At 34.7% G+C, this 18,825-nt stretch overlaps 1 protein-coding gene and 1 long non-coding RNA gene across 2 annotated transcripts; both read left to right on the top strand.

The window, feature by feature from the left end:
* The first annotated feature begins 3,632 nt into the window (after positions 1-3,632).
* On the top strand, positions 3,633-15,690 carry LOC121249952 (topless-related protein 4-like). Its single transcript, XM_041148835.1, is given in 28 exon segments — positions 3,633-3,881; positions 4,025-4,187; positions 4,298-4,477; positions 4,607-4,720; positions 4,824-4,982; positions 5,083-5,260; positions 5,358-5,481; positions 5,881-5,993; positions 7,114-7,153; positions 7,156-7,281; positions 7,411-7,520; positions 7,645-7,714; positions 7,873-7,946; positions 8,178-8,273; positions 8,346-8,441; positions 9,191-9,318; positions 9,430-9,667; positions 9,755-9,919; positions 9,985-10,068; positions 10,336-10,479; positions 11,962-12,072; positions 12,161-12,340; positions 13,510-13,638; positions 13,739-13,834; positions 14,283-14,471; positions 14,725-14,891; positions 14,977-15,098; positions 15,101-15,690. Coding segments are annotated over 27 exon segments (3,387 nt in total). The 5' UTR covers positions 3,633-3,881; positions 4,025-4,107; the 3' UTR covers positions 15,175-15,690.
* Positions 15,691-16,189: 499 nt separating this feature from the next.
* On the top strand, positions 16,190-17,973 carry LOC121250396. Its single transcript, XR_005937776.1, has 3 exons — positions 16,190-16,622; positions 17,635-17,769; positions 17,860-17,973. It is a non-coding gene; the product is annotated as an uncharacterized LOC121250396 (long non-coding RNA).
* The last annotated feature ends 852 nt before the right edge of the window (positions 17,974-18,825 follow it).

Raw genomic sequence — 18,825 nt, 5'->3', positions numbered from 1 at the left:
AAGTAAAGAACAATCCCGATCGAAGAATACATTAGACACTCAAAAATATGTGGTATGGAATACTTACGTGTTTCGTTTAAAGTCGTGTGTCTGATGCAGTACCGCTCCATAATTAATACGTAGATTAAAATTTGCCACGTCACTATCAAGAAGATAAATAATTTATATAAATTTTAAATACACAAATCCCGCACAAATCAATTATAAAAAAATAGACCCTACTATGTAAAAGTGTGAAAAAAACAATTTTTTTTATGAAATCTACATTTTTACAAAAGGCTTGTACAAGACTTATACATTTGATACTTGTAACTAATAATATTCTTATAAAAATAAATCTATAAATTGATATAGTAAGTTAGATTATAAAATTATTTTTATTGTAAAATAGATTTAATATATTATATAAAATCATATATTTTTTTATATAATTTTTTTATTATAATACTTTGATTTTTTTTTTTAAATTGATAAAGCTAAAAACGTAAAAGAAATGTCCAAAACTTACCTTCTTTTATCTAATATTATTTCTTAAAAAATGAGTGTTACGCGAGTGCAGTCCAAATTTAATTCTACTTCCAAGAGGTACGTTACAACAACCACACAACAATCCCAATTGCAGGTCTTCTAAATATAAAATGATAATTTAATAAAATCAAATCCAAGGTTGGGGCATTATTTAAAGCATATATACTTCAAAATTATTGCTGAGGATTACTGCCAGAATCCAGACAGTGATTGTTATATGTACAATCACTTTGCTTGTCGTTTACATCTCTTTGATTTCTTTATAATGCTAGTCATGTTGAAAATATATTTATTTTGATTCTTTAATATTCAATCGCATGTCTTGATCTATAAAATTAAATATATATATATAGACATACAATCATTTTTACAACTCTTTACATAATTATATTTTAAATAAATATTTTTATAAAATAATATATAAATAACATCACTTTATATAAATATCTTAGTTTTAAAACATAATTATATAAAATTACATAAAAGCAATCCTAAAATCTAATATGATTTGACGTGGTTCGTTAGATTGTAAAGTTATTTTTATTATAAAATATATATAATAGATTAGATAAAATCGTATTAATTTGTGAGATTATTTGATATAATTATTTTATAGATGAAGCAATACTCTTTGTATAACGGTGAGGTCCTTCCCACTTGATCGCTACCCCCGCTCCTTTAGACATGATTACAAAATGAGTTGAATATTGAGCTTTTGATTGTAACCGTCCAGAATTTGTCTTGCGTCACAGCCGGAATTGCGAAATGACGTTTCACCATTAACATCCCCCGGTACGATATTTTGAAAACTTTAAGATAAGTTTCCATTCTTCGTTGTAAAATATCTTTCTTCGTTAATTCCTTTTCCAAATTTCAACTGACGTCTGTCACACGCCTGTACGACAAGCAACGTATTGATGGCTGGGCAACTTCTCAAGCCTCTACTCGCTCAACTGTACAATGTCCTGTACTCGCTGCATATACTACGTGTTTGGTATTTTGCGGTTATTAAGGCATATTATGGTATTTATTGTGTATCTAACTTTGGAGCAGTACCACGAGACGGTCCCGATAACAGGATTTATTATTATTATTTTTATATCTTTAAATATTTTATTTTTAAAAAAATTTATAAAATTATTAAAAATCACTTCCTTAATCACTAAATAAAAAAAAAAATTGAAATTCAATAGTCAGTGAGATTAGCATTTTTCCTAACTTTATTTAAGAAATCCATACAGCTAATAATGTATATTATTAAATTAATTTCATGTGATTATCATTTTCATAAATTAAAATTTAAAATTTGAGAGTGCAACAAAATGATATGGTCTTTAAATAAGTAATACAGATATAAAAATATAATTTTATAATTTAATATATTACATCAAAATATGTTAGTTTTTAAATTTACTTTTAAGTAATTTATTTATGACTAAAATATTTCTCTAACTCTTAACATGTTGCCCTTTAACTTAGTATTTCCCTTGCTTTTTAACATATTGCCCTTTAACATATTTCCCTTGCTTTTTAACTTAGTATTGAAGCTATTCATCAATGTAAAAGATAATTACAATAATACATTTTGTTAGAAGAGAAATCTTTTGATTTGAAGTTCATTCAGAATGTCATCTCCTCTTTATAAAAATAAAAAATAAATGAAAAGTCGTAGATATAATTATTACGTATGTACGCATTGCGAAAAATAAAAATTAAAAAAATATTTTATATGTTACAATAGAATTGTAAATATCATTTGACCAGTTTAAAAAGAAAATCCTAAGAAAAAAAAAACTTCATAACTTGTTTTTGTGTTGGACACAACTTAGGAGAGGTTCCGATACAAATAATTTTTAACTCATTTTATCTAATTATTATATTTTTAAATTTTTTTTATACAAAATAAAAAAATTTAAAATTTTATAATAATAATATTAAAAAAATAATATTTTATTCAAATTTTAACTTTTATTTCAAGTCAACTCATTTCATCTTAACTTATTATTCTAACATCCACTTAAACACAATTAAAATAAAGAAAACACATTTAAAATATAATGATAGACTTACTACCTCCAACCATTATTTTATTACGTCATTTACTTTTTTTTACTTAGACTGAGTTTAAATGTTGAATTGAGCTGAATTATTTATGAATAGTAGTGAGTTGAGTAGGTAGAGTGAATTATGTGGGGTTTATCTAAAATGAATTTAGATGTTAATATGAGTTTAATATTATTTATGAGAAATTGAAAAAGGTTGTGGATCCCACATGTAAAGAAGTTTTGAGTTGAAATGAATTTAATAATTTGAGAATTGAATGTTTAGATGTAAGACTCAATTTAAAATTAAACTAAACTGAATTGATTTCAGTTGAATCTTGTAATCAAACAGAGTCTTAATGATTAAAAAAAATAACTATTAATGAAATAATATAACTATTAATGGAGTCTATTAATGTAAAAAAAATATTTAAAATAAAATAATAATAAAATAAAAAATTAAAATATATTATAAAATAATAAATAGATGATAAAAAGTAATAAGCTCGTTATCCTCGTCTATAAATATCAAAATTCTCAAAATTGTTACTGTGTCAAAGATCTTTTACAAGGCATGTCTTGATAGCCGTGTAAAAAGGTCCGGTCGCGCATTACAAGGACGTTGGGGAGGGAGCAGAGTTCATGAATTGACGATAGCTTTAAATATTGATTAAGGTTACGTTTTTAAATTGTGATAATTAAGTTGAATGAAGATGATAAAATATTATTTTTTAATATTATTATTATTTTAAAATTTAAAAAAATTAAAATAATGAGTTAAAAAACCATCCATAGAAAAGCGACAATACACAAAAGAAACTAGTAATTAACTGTGTGAGATCAGTGAGCACCTGGAAAATCCCACCCCCTAAATAAAAACAAATCCAAATCTATGGCATATACATGATCCCTATAAGCCCACGGGCCTATATATTGCCATTGCATAAGCACCAGTACTTATCACTTTGTAATAAGTACATCTACTTATCACACAAATCCATCTCTCCTCTCTCTCTGTGTCACGGTAATTATAAATCTGTCCGAGACCTTTTGTTTCTTCGCTTCACACCCCTGACTCTCTCTCTCTCTCTCATTCTTTTTTCCAAATCCCTAATCCTTTCTTTCTCTGTAGAAATACGCAACAGACGCGTCAGTTGCGAATGAAAGACTGAAGAGTCAGAGAAAGAGAGAGAAAGCTCTATTCTCCAAAGCCAATGCTCTTTAGAGCGATTGAGGAAACAAAACTAATAATATATAATTCTCAGAAATTCTGTAGAACCTTCCGATCTGGGCTGCCAATCCTTGTTTCCGGTATGCACCGTCCTCTCTTCTTCCTCCTCCTCATTTTCTTCATTTTCTTGAATTTTTTTCATGGATTTTGCTCTGCGGTTGAATTCTTGGATTGAGACTACTTTTGTGTTTTGGTTGTTGGATTTATTCGCTGCGTAATTTAGGGGTTTGCATGCTCAACTGCTATCGATCTGTGAAGCTCTAAATCTGTGTGGTAGTTTTATTCGGGTTCCTCAGCTGCACAGCCATGTCTTCGCTTAGCAGAGAACTAGTGTTTCTCATACTTCAGTTTCTCGACGAAGAGAAATTCAAAGAAACCGTTCACAGGTATGGTTACTTTTCCATTTTTTTTGTTTCCTGTGTATGTGTATGTTTGCATAAATTGTTATCGTTTTATGGATTAATTTATTTATTTTTGGGTGATTGTGGTTGTGAAGGTTAGAGCAAGAATCAGGGTTTTTCTTCAACATGAGGTATTTTGAGGATATGGTGACCAGTGGGGAGTGGGAGGAGGTGGAGAAGTACCTCTCCGGTTTCACGAAGGTTGACGACAATAGGTACTCGATGAAAATCTTCTTCGAGATTCGCAAGCAGAAGTACCTCGAAGCTTTAGACAAGTATGTGTAAAAAGCTTACTGAATTTGATTTGCCAAAAACTATCGCTTCTTTAGCTTGTCATTTTGTTTGCGCTACTTGGTAGGTTATTTGGTACGAAATATTGAGAATGAAATTAATAATAATTGTAGGAGGGATCGTGCTAAAGCTGTGGATATTTTAGTTAAGGACTTGAAAGTGTTCGCGGCATTTAATGAAGAGCTTTTGAAGGAAATTACGCAGCTATTGACTTTGGACAACTTTCGGTATGAAGAAATTATCTTCAATGGAATTTTTCTTGTAGATCCTGGTTTCTTGGATTTCTAATGATACTGACTATGTAAATCACTCCATGGTAATGATTTGCAGAGATAACGAACAGCTGTCTAAATATGGAGATACTAAATCTGCCAGGGGTATAATGCTTGCTGAACTAAAAAAGTTGATCGAGGCTAACCCCCTTTTTCGAGATAAGCTTCAATTTCCTCCCTTGAAGAACTCGAGATTGCGAACACTAATTAATCAGAGGTACTTGAGAAAGTTTTTCCTTTATTTTGTATTTGGACCTAATGGTTGAGCTTGGCTTTCAGTAATAGGTATATATATTTTTTTTTGCATTGAAATGCAGTTTAAATTGGCAGCATCAACTTTGTAAGAATCCAAGGCCTAACCCTGACATTAAGACACTATTTGTAGACCACAGTTGCGGAACACCAAATGGTGCACGGGCCCCATCTCCCGTCACGAATCCCTTAATGGGTGGTGTCCCTAAGGCTGGGGTTTTTCCGCCACTGAGTGCTCATGGTGTAAGTAGAAAGTAGATAAGAACTATGTCGCTTTTCTTGTAATTAAGTTGTTCGAAGTTTGAATTTCTTTATCTGAGTCTGGTCTATATGTTTATAGCCATTTCAGCCCACACCGGTTGCTCTTCCAACATCTCTTGCTGGATGGATGGCTAATCCGTCTCCTGTGCCTCACCCTTCAGCCTCTGCAGGACCCATCGGTTTGACTGCTGCTAACAACTCAGGTATTGACATATACTTAACCTTTTTGACCAGCTGTGTCTGGAGCTAATTTGCTAGCTCAAGACACCTCCAATTGGAAATATGATATGAATGCATATCTAGTTGTTATGGTTGACTGTAATTGGCAATATATAATCAGGATACGGATACACAGAATTGTAGCAAAACCTGAGAAGTATGAAGTGTTTTACACTAATATACTTGCATTTATCTTACCCAAAAAAAAGATACTTTTGCATTTGGTTTTCCTACATAATTTCTTTCTTTCCATCTCAATTGATGTACTTCTAACCTTTATATCGTACACCAAGATACTTTTGCAATCTGCTTTTATACCTGAATTATTTTATTTATCTCATTCAATACATTTCTACTTTTTTATTCATTTATCATCATGGCAGCCATCTTGAAGCGCCCTAGAACGCCCCCTACCAATAACCCAGTTATGGACTATCAAACAGCTGATTCTGAGCATGTGTTGAAGAGACCAAGACATTTTGGAATATCAGATGAGGTACTACACATCGTTTATAAATTCAATTTACAAAGTGGAAATCCGAGTCCTATTACTAAAATATTAAACTCTTGCTTATCTGATTTTGGATATATCTTTTAACATGTCTTGAGAATTGTGGTGCCACTCTATGATCCCTGAAGATCTTGATCAATGCAGTTAGTTAGATGTGAGGGTTCTCTTATTACACAATGGGAGTTGAATCTTCCTACCCTTCTCCTGGCCCCCTCCTTTCTTGTTCTTTCTTCGAGTCACAGTTGTGCCATTGTTGCAGTGTTCATCTCTTCCTTGACACATTGTGAGATCCACCTTGTCACACAAAGCAGCATTGAATTTATTCTTTTGTTCTTTGTTCCTGTGACAGTTTTGCTGGTGTTGCAGTTGAATTCTTTTTCCTTGGCACATTGTGAGTAGAAAATAGGTACCCATAGCGCATCAATGATATTTGTCTTACAATTTTGAGTTGATGGGGTTGCTCAAAAATGTCTTAGTGGGCAATTTTCACTCTAATTTGAAGATATAGTTACTCCCGAGATATTCCATACTTATTAAGTGATGATTAACTGACTTATCCCTTCAAGTGCTCTTGTCCCCCCTTACATATTAGAAACTCCTATTAAAATGGATTATTCTTTATATGTTATGGAAATAGAATGGTCATTATAATAGATTAACATAAATTCTTTTGAATCTAAGCTTATACCGGGTTTTTTTTTTAAAAAAAAAAAAAAAAAAAAAAAATCAAATAGAGGGCAGGAATTTCAGAGAAATGTTAATTAGGTTCTTTGGCTTTTGGTTTGTGCCTGCCTTTTTTCATTGCGCACACTTCACGGATTCCATCTAGGAGTTACGATGCCAGAAGGGGAAGGGGTGGGGGTGGGGGGGGATAACATGAATGATATGTATGACTGATTTATTTTTTTGGTATGCTACTATTTCATTTTGATGCTAATTCTTTATCTTCTGAATCTGAGGTCCACGCATGTGGTCTTTAAACCCAAAATTTAGCCTTTTCCTTTGCTTGAAAAAAAAATAGTATGTTAGTTTTGCCCTTGCTTGAAAGATCAACGCCAAAGAATAAGTCTATGTAATTGGTGATGCATAAATAATTTTTCAACAGGTCAACAATCTGCCAGTAAATATTCTGCCTGTGGCATACACCCCCAAAGCCATGGTCAAAGTTACCATGGTACCGACGAGTTGCCCAAAACTGTTGTTATGACTCTAAATCAGGGATCAGCTGTCAAGAGTATGGATTTCCATCCAGTGCAACAAATTCTTCTTCTTGGTGAGCCTTATTAATGTACTGAATGTAATTTCTGTTTCTGTTCCTGTGGTGGAGTTTTATTTGAAATTAGGTTTTTGGAGTTGCAGATCTTACCCTTCTTTTCTCTTACTTAATGTGTGCCTGTATCAGTTGGAACAAACATGGGTGATGTCATGTTATGGGAGTTAGGTAGCCGTGAAAGGATTGCTCATAGAAATTTTAAAGTATGGGATCTTGGAGTATGTTCAACGGCCCTGCAGGTATGGCTTTTGATGCTGGACAATTTTTTTTTCTTTTACATTTTTTTGACATGGCATGTTTATATGAAGCTTCTTAAATTACTTTATCTTCAATGAATAAATGGCTTTTCTTTTTCTGTTATAGGCATCTCTGACCAATGATTATACAGCATCAGTAAATCGCGTGATGTGGAGCCCTGATGGAACGCTTGTTGGTGTGCTTACTAGCTTTAGTTGCCATATTTTATTTTTTAATCATTACACATTTTGGAAATAAAATCCTGAGAATTGGTCCTTTATACCAGAGAAAAATAAAGTTACGAGAGTGATAATAGGCTTGTTGTTGGTGATATATTTATTGTCCCTACTACAGGTGTTGCATACTCTAAGCATATTGTGCACCTATACTCATATCATGGTGGTGATGGTCTGCGAAACCACTTGGAGGTTTGTGCCATCAACCAATTTCTCCAAAATGTTTTTTCAAGCCGTTTTTACTTAAATGTCTTCAGTAGGGTCATTAACAAAATTTTATCTTACTCATTAAAAAAAGTCTCTTCAGTAAGGTAGTAAAGTGATTTTTCCCTTTCTTTTTTCCTTTGATTTTTTCTTATGCTTATTTAATATTATTCTTTTTGCTAACTATTTTTTTTCATGAATTTCTTCGTGGTTTCTCAGATTGAGGCCCATGCTGGTCGTGTTAATGATCTCGCTTTCTCTTATCCAAACAAACAACTATGTGTTGTCACTTGTGGCGAGGACAGAGTCATTAAGGTTTGTTTTGTTATATTACTAGATCTGATTGTATGGGTTGGAAATTATTTTTAACATTTCAAGATTATACAGGTGTGGGATGCAGTCACTGGGACCGAGCAGTATACTTTTGAGGGCCATGAAGCACCTGTATATTCTGTATGTCCACATCACAAAGAAAATATTCAGGTAATGATTGACATTCTATATATATTGGTCATAAAACAAGCAAACTGAGGTGCTCTTATTCTATTAATTTTTCGTCTCCCTGCCCTTATGAAACGAAGATATTAGGGTCCTATATTTGAGGAAGAAAAGGAACGAGATTATATATAATATATATATGTTTAAGTGAGATTATATGTATGTATATATACGTATTTGTATTCCATCTTAAATCTTGAAGATAGTCTGTATTAGTTTCTAACCCCCACCCCCCCATCACCCCAACAAAAAGAAGAAATCAATATAATTAAAATTCAAGATATCTAGAAATCCCTACAATCCAACTAAAAATTTTCTTCACAGTTGATTTGTATTCTAGTCTCAAAAAATCATACATTGTTTCTACATATCTAAATCAATCATAAATTGTTCCTTACCAAAGAGAAATCATAGATTAATTTTTAAAGAAAGGATTATTCTCTTTGCCACTGTCTGGCTGAGCCACGAGTTAAAAGTTCAGCCATCTAATGATTAAGCATGGGTAGTTAGAATATCTTACAGCTTGGTCACTTTTCCCTTACCAAGATTGCTTTGAGACTGAATAGAGTTGTGAAACTTCTTTCATAATGTAAAGGAGGGAATTATCTAAGAGGGTAAACACTGAACAAGGAAAATGGACGTGCTTTATTTTGTTGGATTTATTTTTATTGCATGATTATCTAACTATTGCTGTTGAGACTTGGATTTTCTTACTGTTTTTACCCTCTCTTCAGTTCATCTTCTCAACCGCAACCGATGGAAAGATAAAGGCATGGTTGTATGATAACATGGGTTCGAGAGTTGACTATGATGCACCAGGCCATTCATCTACCACAATGGCATACAGTGCTGACGGGACAAGGTATATACATGAATTTCTACTGCCTTGCAACTTTCCATTCATTTAGGTCAACATTTGGCATCATATGATGTTGTTACCTAACTATCTTATCATGATTTATGGGAAACTCAGATTGTTCTCATGTGGGACAAACAAAGAAGGAGAATCATTCCTAGTAGAATGGAATGAAAGTGAAGGTGCTGTCAGGCGCACATATCATGGTCTTCTAAAGCGTGCACACACTGGGGTTGTGCAATTTGATACAACTAAAAATCGGTGGTTAGCTGCTGGTGATGATAACCTGGTCAAATTCTGGGACATGGACAGAGAGAGGTTATCAGTAACTACTGAAGCGGAGGGCTCTCTACCGGTAATTATTGGTTACGCTTCAGTCCATGTCAATTTTTATCTAGAGAACTTTCTTGTCAACCAGTTATATTGGTCTTGAAACCTGCAGGCTTCTCCTTGTATTAGATTTAACAAGGAAGGAATATTGTTAGCTGTCTCAACGAATGATAATGGTGTTAAAATCTTAGCAAATCCAGATGGAATTCGGCTGCTAAAAACAGTGGAGAATCGCACATTTGATGCTTCTAGAGTTGCTTCTGCGGCTATTGTTAAGGTATTTTGCTCAAACTCAGCCGATCTTGTTTGATTAGAGTTCCTAATTGCACAATTCCTATATAGGCTCCTGCAGTAGGCACCTTTGGATCTGCCGTTGTAACTATTGGAACAAGCATTGGAGATCGTGCTCCTCCAGTAGCAGCAATGGTTGCAATGGTGAGTGTTAATGTCTTGTGGGTAACTCAGATGCTCATTGAGATTATTAAAAGAAGCAAATTGTTAATCTGATCTATGCCTATTGTTTCATGTGATTGTGTGTTCTTGTTGATGCATGCATCCATGGATGTACGTTAAGATTAAGATTTATATGTCAAGCAGGGCAAGACCCTTTTTCTCTTTTTAATGAGATATGTATCTTATAAAAAAAAACTTATTTTCAAGCCGTTTAATTTTTTTTCTTTGGAGTTTGTGTAGAACAGTGATAGTCGAAGTGTGGACATAAAACCCAGAATTGCTGATGATTCAGTCGATAAATCTAGGATCTGGAAACTTACAGAGATCAATGAACCATCACAATGCTGCTCCCTGAGGCTCCCTGATAGTTTAACGCCAGTGAGGGTATGTGCCCAATCTGTGTAATTTTATCACAATTTAAGTTAATTTTTGTGCCACTTCACCAACTTTTGTTGACTTTCAAAAGGTAAAGGGCCTCCAATATCACTGCTGAAAGATTTATGCTCCATTTTGCATTCTGGCATATTTTGCTTCTCTATCTTTTCCCCCTTGATTCTATGTCCTGTTCATTTGAGCAAGTGTAGCTGACAGTGCAGAGTTGTCTTCTTTTTAATTCTGGTGCCACACATTGCACTGCAAAATTACAGCCAGTTTTCGTGCATCCAAGATAAATGTGTGTACACACCACTGATGGTCGTCATGCATGCTTTACCTAGTCCTTTCTGCGTGTATATATCACGTGTGATTATATCAATGGAATTTTTATTAGTAACATTTTTGCATCCTGCATACCATTTTTTTAAATAAGGAAATTATATTAGTCCCCTCACTTATGGTGGAGTAACACCGTTGTTACAAAAAACTCAACCCATGCCATGGACTACAAAAAGGGAACCTATATGTAACAACGTGAAGAAGGTGATCCCACTTTATCTAATCTTCAGAAGACTTGTAATCTCAAAAGGCATCTTGCATACTATGCCTGCTAGTGCAACCTCTCTCTAAAGGTATATGGTATTATACTTATTTTTTGGAGCATTTTATTTTAAATCCTTGATAAAAATGGCTTGATGAAACGTTTAAAATGTTCTATAATTAATTTTACCTAATCTATTTGTGTAGTTTTAATAATGATGGGATAATATGATGCTTTCTCGAGAATTTGCCATATCTCTATTGAAGTTCAAGTAATCAATAAAATGTGTTTTCCCAGTTTTGGCACCATAAGAACCTTACATGGTCTCTCACAGGTAGTAAACATAATAATGAAAAGCTATTAGTTTGTAGGTTATGACAGACAATAAGATTTATATGAGTTAGGCGGTTGAGTAATTATGATAACTTACATTTGATTCCCTTTGGATCGAATGGTTCACATTCTAGTGGAGGATTGGGCCAATGAGGATGAACAGATTAGGCAACAGTGCCTATAAAAGATTGGAAAGTGATAGACATACAACCCTTTTTACAACCTTTTATACAATTATGTTTTAAATGAGGGGGCATTTTTTGTAAAATAACTTATAAAAGTAACATCACTTTACATAAATACCCTTATTTTAAAACATGGTTGTATAAAGGGTTGTGCATGTATCATTACTTATAAAGATTAGGTACCAGTGAGAATTGCTGTGGTCTAGGCTGAGGGATTGGATTCATTGACCAGAAGACTCAAAATACATGGATTTGCAGTTGGCTTGTGCTGCAAAATATTTTTCATGTAGTTTTCAACTTGATTGATTATGGTGTCTTGCATGAATTGGTAAAACAAAGCGTGCATGGATTCCTTTGAATTTGAGGTGAAAGTTTGTGTATGTTGCTATTTAGTTTTCTCTTATGGTCTTGACATTTTGACAACTACTTCAGGTTTCAAGATTAATTTATACAAATTCAGGTCTAGCCATATTGGCCTTGGCATCAAATGCTGTACACAAGCTCTGGAAGTGGCAGAGAAATGATCGAAATTTAACAGGGAAGGTATTGAAGTTTCTCTTAAGGTTGCATTTTCTTTTTATCATTTCAAAACCTATCAGCTTACTATTTACAATGACTGTGCCTCTTTTAGGCCACAGCTAGTGTAGTACCTCAAATATGGCAACCTCCAAGCGGAATACTAATGACAAATGATGTAAGCGAAACAAATTCTGATGATGCTGTTCCATGTTTTGCACTGTCAAAGAATGACTCTTACGTCATGTCAGCTTCGGGGGGGAAAATTTCATTATTCAATATGATGACATTCAAGGTAGATGGCTTCCTTTTTTTCACTACATATATTTATTGTACTTGGTTGGTCACTTCTGGAAATCTTTTTTTTTATAGGTAATAGAATTTTATTGATATAAAAATAAGGCATAACTCAGGTACTAAGGATGTATATAAGATAAACACCTATTTGAAGATAGAAATAGTTACAAGGAAGTCGTGAAGACAGTCCATCAGAGTCTATATCAATTGCCCAAAGGAATAGAGTACTCAAGAAAAAAGTTTTAAGTTCATCTATTGTCTGCCCGTGATCTCCAAAAAAACTTCTATAGTTCATTTCCCTCCAAATGCACCACAGTAAACATACTGTGCCTTATTCTACATTACTACAACTTGTGAACTGCCATATAAACCACTTCAGTTTGCAAGGTCTACAACGCTTCAAGGCATAACCCAAACCCAGCTCTGCCAAAAAAAAAAAAAAATTCCATAGGGGCTTGGTAATCTTGCAATGAAGTAGCAAATAATCCTACAAATTCCTCACTCTTTTTACCCCTACAACAATCAACTACAATAATCTGATGTTTCCTTAGGTTCTCCATGGTGAGGATCTTCATTGAAAAATCTCTTTTTAGAGACACTTTAGTCTTCCAAGTACTACTACAAGGAAAAGAATTACCATCCTAAGTAGTACTTTTCCTAGAAATTACCAAACAGTCGTGATGTGTGGAAGCTGTTATCAAGGATAATCTACCGAGTGGCCGCAGAAATAATTTTCCTGCTAAAAATCCATCATTGAAAATTTCCAATTTTAGTATTCAAGAGTTTTTCGACCTATTCTCTCTCCCCTATCAGCCATACTCAAAGTATACTCCCTATGTACTGTGATAATGCCCATGCTTCTTTTTCTTGATTACAAATAAAATTCATCTTACCTATAAAAGAAATTCCATCCTTGAAACCTTTGATTGGTTTGAAGATCATTATCATAATGAATAGTTGTCTAATTTGGTATTCAGGATATGAGAATAGCTGTACTTTTTTCGAAGTATATTGTGTTGGGGGAAAAAATCAACAGAAGGCACATTACTTACCAGATCTTATATTGGTTAGATTTTGAGTGGGGAGCTCTTGACATATTGGTACATTTTCAATACATTTGCTTCTTTATATGTGATCATATTTTTTGTGATGCTTCCTCAATTGCAGACAATGACAACATTCATGCCCCCACCTCCAGCAGCTACATTTCTTGCATTTCACCCTCAAGACAATAACATTATTGCCATTGGCATGGAAGACTCTTCTATTCAAATCTATAATGTTCGGGTGGATGAGGTCTTACTCTATGTTACTAAATTTGGAACATGCGAGTTAAATCTGTAATAAATAACTGGCATTTGGGATTCATAACAATTTGCATGCTTCATTATCACAGGTTAAGACCAAGCTGAAAGGTCATCAGAAAAGAATTACAGGCCTTGCCTTCTCTCACACTCTAAATGTGCTTGTTTCATCGGGAGCTGATTCTCAGGTAAAATACATAAGAGTTGCGTTATACTAACCAACCAGCTGTTGAAGTACTTACAAGGCCTCAACTGCATTCATGTTTGGCTGACACTTGGCTCTTTTTTTTTTACCATTCATCACTGTTCATGTTAAGACCGTTTGGTTAGGACCACAAGTGCAGGAGGAGACTGCAGAATGCTTTTCTAAAATGAATGTCACAGGAAACAGTTCTATTTACTTCCCTTGCATCACTATTTCACAAGCCTTTTTTTAATGCCTTTGCACTTCTGTTTTCCTCTCAAAAACAATAATTAAAAAATAACTTAGCCATTTTCTTTTTGTCCTTCTGTGCCTTTTCAATATTGGAGAAAATTTGAGTAATTTGACCAAGTAATTCCTAGTGGATACATCAACTCAAAAATCTCCACCTCACCTTTTTATTTTTATTTTTGGTTTTTATTTTTTCTTTACAGCTATGTGTTTGGAACACAGATGGATGGGAGAAGCAGGCTAGTAAATTCTTGCAGATTCCAAGTGGGCGCGCTGCAGCTCCTCTTGTAGATACACGAGTTCAATTTCATCTAGATCAGATACATTTGCTGGTTGTTCACGAAACGCAGATAGCCATATATGATGCACCTAAATTAGATTGCCTCAAGCAGGTGTGCCAGTTATATAAATACATGCATACAGAGATAGCATGCATGCAACTAGACACCCATTGTATTTTACAAATTTACTCCCCCTGCTATAGATTTTTTCGTTTTAATTGCATATGATAATTATATTTAAAGCATTGGGTATATATGCAAGCTTTGTCATTTGTTGTCCAAACCGACAATGTGATTTTGAATTTAGTTTTATGTAGTTGTAGGCCACTGATAGCTTCTTTTTAAACTGTGTTTTCTCAAACAGTGGGTCCCACTGGAAGCTAGTGGTCCAATCACGCATGCTACGTATTCCTGTGATAGCCAGTCAATATACGTGAGCTTTGAAGATGGAAGTGTGGGTGTTCTGACTGCTTCAACGCTAAGACTGAGATGTCGAATAAATCCAACTGCTTATCTACCTCCCAACCCCAGGTGTGTACTATTATCCAATTTGGATTCAGCTCTTTGATTTGTATTGTGCTTATCTTTGACTTAGCCATCGACATAACTTCTACAGCATGAGAGTGCACCCTCTTGTTGTTGCGGCACATCCATCCGAACCAAATCAGTTTGCATTAGGTCTTACAGACGGTGGTGTCCATATAATCGAGCCATTAGAGTCAGAAGGAAAATGGGTATCTCCCCTCCGACTGAAAATGGTGCTGGACCTAGCACCACTTCTGGTACAGTTGGTCCAGATCAACCCCAAAGGTGACAGATGCATGTCTACTTTCACCAAGGAACTTCAGTGTATGTATCTCTTTCATGTGACCCCATACCCGGTCGCAGCATATTAGATTTTCTAGGGAAGCTGTGGAGTTTGGGTATTATAGTCTTAGGATACATCAACTCAACCCAGCAGGGTTTGCTAGTGACATCTTAATACCAATTTATTGTTGATCCATGGTGGCAATTGATTCCCTTCATTTAGCATGACTGGAGAAGTACGAGTTTATGATGTAAATTTGGAGGAAGGTAAAGGTCTAACTATAGAGGTACTCGGGGTCGTGAGTTGCTTTGGTCGCAGGCGCTGGCTGTTTTGTTCATTTGACTTTTCACTAAGTTAGTCTTAAGTTTTTGTCCCTTTTTTCTTCCCTCATAAAGTGAGTAGTGAAACACAGACATTGTTAGGTCTTTCTATGTGGCAAGTATAATTTTGGTTAATCTTCTGTGACTAATTGACTTCCTAATTAAACTTAGGAAGATGATAGAACCGCCGAGGATTTGTATCGATATCGATTGTGTATCGAAGTATGTGTTTTTTCTAGTATTTGTATTTATTTATTTTTTAGTATTGTGTTTGTTTATTTTTTTGTATTTAAAAAAAATACACAAAAAATGTTGAAAAAAAAAATGTAAAAAAATGCTTTAAAAGCTTTTGTCCGTGGACGAAGCATTATCCTTAAACTTATCACACTTATAAAAGAAAAAAAAATATCATTGTCCCGCCAAGAAAAAAAAAAAAAAAATTTTGTTTCTAGCCTAAAGATTTTTTTCTTTGCCCACAAGAAGGAAGCTCAACCTAAATCCTTCTGGGAATCCTATTGTCAAAAGTACGAGATTCACCAATCCCGAGGGATCATCAAACTTTCATCAGCAACATTCCCCATTCATAGTGTTTGGATAATATTTAAGTTGAGATGTTTGATTAAAGAGTTATACTATACGGAATCCACTGTAGCTGTGCACTCAGTGCACTCAGTACGTGGATTTTTTTTTTAAAAAAAAAAAAAAAAAAAAATCAAAACGCACGTTTTGATTGAAGACCGTATTTGAAAATTCGTTTCTGCCATTCGAATTGATGCCGCGAAACCCCTGCTCAATCGCGACCCGCGTCTCCTTTCACAACCCATCACCTCCCGGCGACGCCGTCTCTCTCATCAGTGCCACCGAGCGGCACTCCTCCGTGTGCCCAGTGCCTCCACTGTCCCGCGAGCTCGTTTGAACGGAGCAAAGAATATTTGAATCCCGCGAAACCCCCTTCCTTGCCACGAACCCGCGTCCGTCGGCTTCCTCTTGCCAGCGCCACCTCGCGACGGCTTCCTCTTCCCAGCGCCACCTCGAGACGCTCGTTCGTCTGCCCAGCGCCGCCGCTCCTCGCGAGCTGATCGAACGGACCAAACCAACGACGGGTAAGAGTGCTCTGTTTCGCCAAATGGTTTTGTACGTAAATATTGTACTACCATTTTCCCGTCCATACATGCTATGTACATCATGTTTTTTGTGTTTTCTGAGATGGGTATGCTTAGGGCATGGAGAAATGTCCAGAAAATGATATTTTCTATTACAATCTGTATTTACATGTGAAAACATTGAGGAAAACCCGTGTGTTGTCTCCTAATGTTATCAAGATGCAACTGAGGTTGTCATTAACAAATAGGCTAAATTTTAATCTTCAGATTTAATATTTATGCTGATGTGTGAAAGCTTGATTAGAAGTTGTTTATTAGTGATCATAGTTAATATTTGAGCTTATTTAATTTTGGTTGCTTTAAAAGTTGTTTATTAGTGATCATAGTTAATCATTCCAATGAATTGATCCGTCCGAAACAAATATTTTTTTAAGAGTATAATTAATTAGAAGAAAATGTGGCAAAATAGAAGACAGTTTCATGTCAACAAAAGAACAAAATCTCTTAAACTTCATGTGTAGTGAAGACCAATTTGATTAAATAGTATGAGAACAAAGCAAACTTTTGACTTCTTAAATAATAGGAAGTCTCAAAATATGGCTATAGCATAGATAGGATGCTGTCAAAGTAATTGTTTTTGCAATATTCATAAAAAAAAAAAAAAAAAAAAAAAAAAAAAAAAAAAAAAAAAACTAAATGTGTCCAATAAGTGTCTTGCAATAGTTTCATGAAAACACTATTAGAAACTATTCCGAGCACTGAGATTAGAATATATTTTAACTCATTTTTTTGTTCTTGACAAGTAGAAAGACATGAAAATAGACTGACTATTTACTTGCTACATGATTCGATGGATTCCATAAATTGGAAATATCTGTTTGATTTCTCACTGAGAGTTATTTGTTTCTATTTTTTCCGTTCAAACAATAATTGTATGTTTGTATTTCATTTATGTAGAAAGTGCTTATATTTTCAGATTTTGCATTACGTATGAGAGTTTAATCTTTATTTTTCTTCTTTTGCCATCTTGGAATACTAGATAGAAATTATCGGAAGACATTCTTAGCCTTATTGTGATGGGGGAAAACGAAGATGGAATGCATCCTTTTGATATAAATATGCCCTACGATTCCCCGAGTACTCCAGTAGACTATAGCCCATTTTTTGATTCATTTGAGGTATATTTATTTGAATTTTTATATTTCAGAAGTTAACATGTTAAATTTTTTTGAGTCATCCAATTTTCCCTAACAACGTGCCTGTTGCAGCATATGCCACCTTATATGTCCTACCCTCCGCCGAGTAATCCAGATGACTTGAGGCAAGAAGTGCCCCCAACGTCAACTGTGCCAACCGATACCACATTTGAACAAAATCTTGGAAGTACATCCGGAATGACTGCTGAAAGTTATCTTGATGCCGACGGTAGTACAATTTTGTTTGCCTTGATTATAATCATTGTAATTTTGTTTTGATGGTAATCCATATGTTTCCATTTTTAGACATGGTCTTCGACATAAATGAATATTTAGAGGGTACCACTGTTGTCGAGGATGATGAGGTACGAGTTGAAGCACCAAGATCTTGGATGGAATTTGACAGTATGAAAGATCTTACAGCCTATTATAAGCAGTATGCGAAGCAAGAGGGTTTTGGTGTACGGACACAAAGGACTAGGAAAGATGATGAAGGGAGGCCTGTGTACGTGACTGTTGGTTGTGCCCGTGGCGGAAAGTACAATCCTACGAACAATAATATCTCGAAGCCACGACCAACAACTAGAACGGATTGTAAAGCGAGAGTAAATGCGACATTGAGCAAGAATGATAAATGGGTTTTCACCACTGTTGAAAATGTGCACAACCACATAACTGTGAGCCCCAAGAAGACAAGATTTTTGCGATCTCACAAACATCTAGATGAATACAGTCAAAGGATCCTCGACCTAAATGATCGAGCTGGTATACGAATGAACAAGAATTTTTATTCTCTTGTCGTTGATGCGGGGGTTTTGAGAATCTTCAGTTTCAAGAGAAAGATTGTCGGAATTTCATTGACAAGGCTCGGCATTTAAGGTTGGGTAAAGGTGGTGGCGAAGCACTTAATCAGTATTTCCAAAGAATGAGAGATCGGAATGATGGGTTCGTTTCTAACATGGACTTGGATGATGAGGGAAGGTTACGGAATGTATTTTGGGCTGATGCTCGGAGTCGAGCGGCGTATGAGTATTTCGG

This window comes from Juglans microcarpa x Juglans regia, chromosome 2D (genome assembly GCF_004785595.1).
Source record: "Juglans microcarpa x Juglans regia isolate MS1-56 chromosome 2D, Jm3101_v1.0, whole genome shotgun sequence".
Taxonomy (NCBI): Eukaryota; Viridiplantae; Streptophyta; class Magnoliopsida; order Fagales; family Juglandaceae; genus Juglans; species Juglans microcarpa x Juglans regia.
Note: the sequence above shows the minus strand (reverse complement) of the source record. Positions and strands in the feature narration are given on the sequence as shown.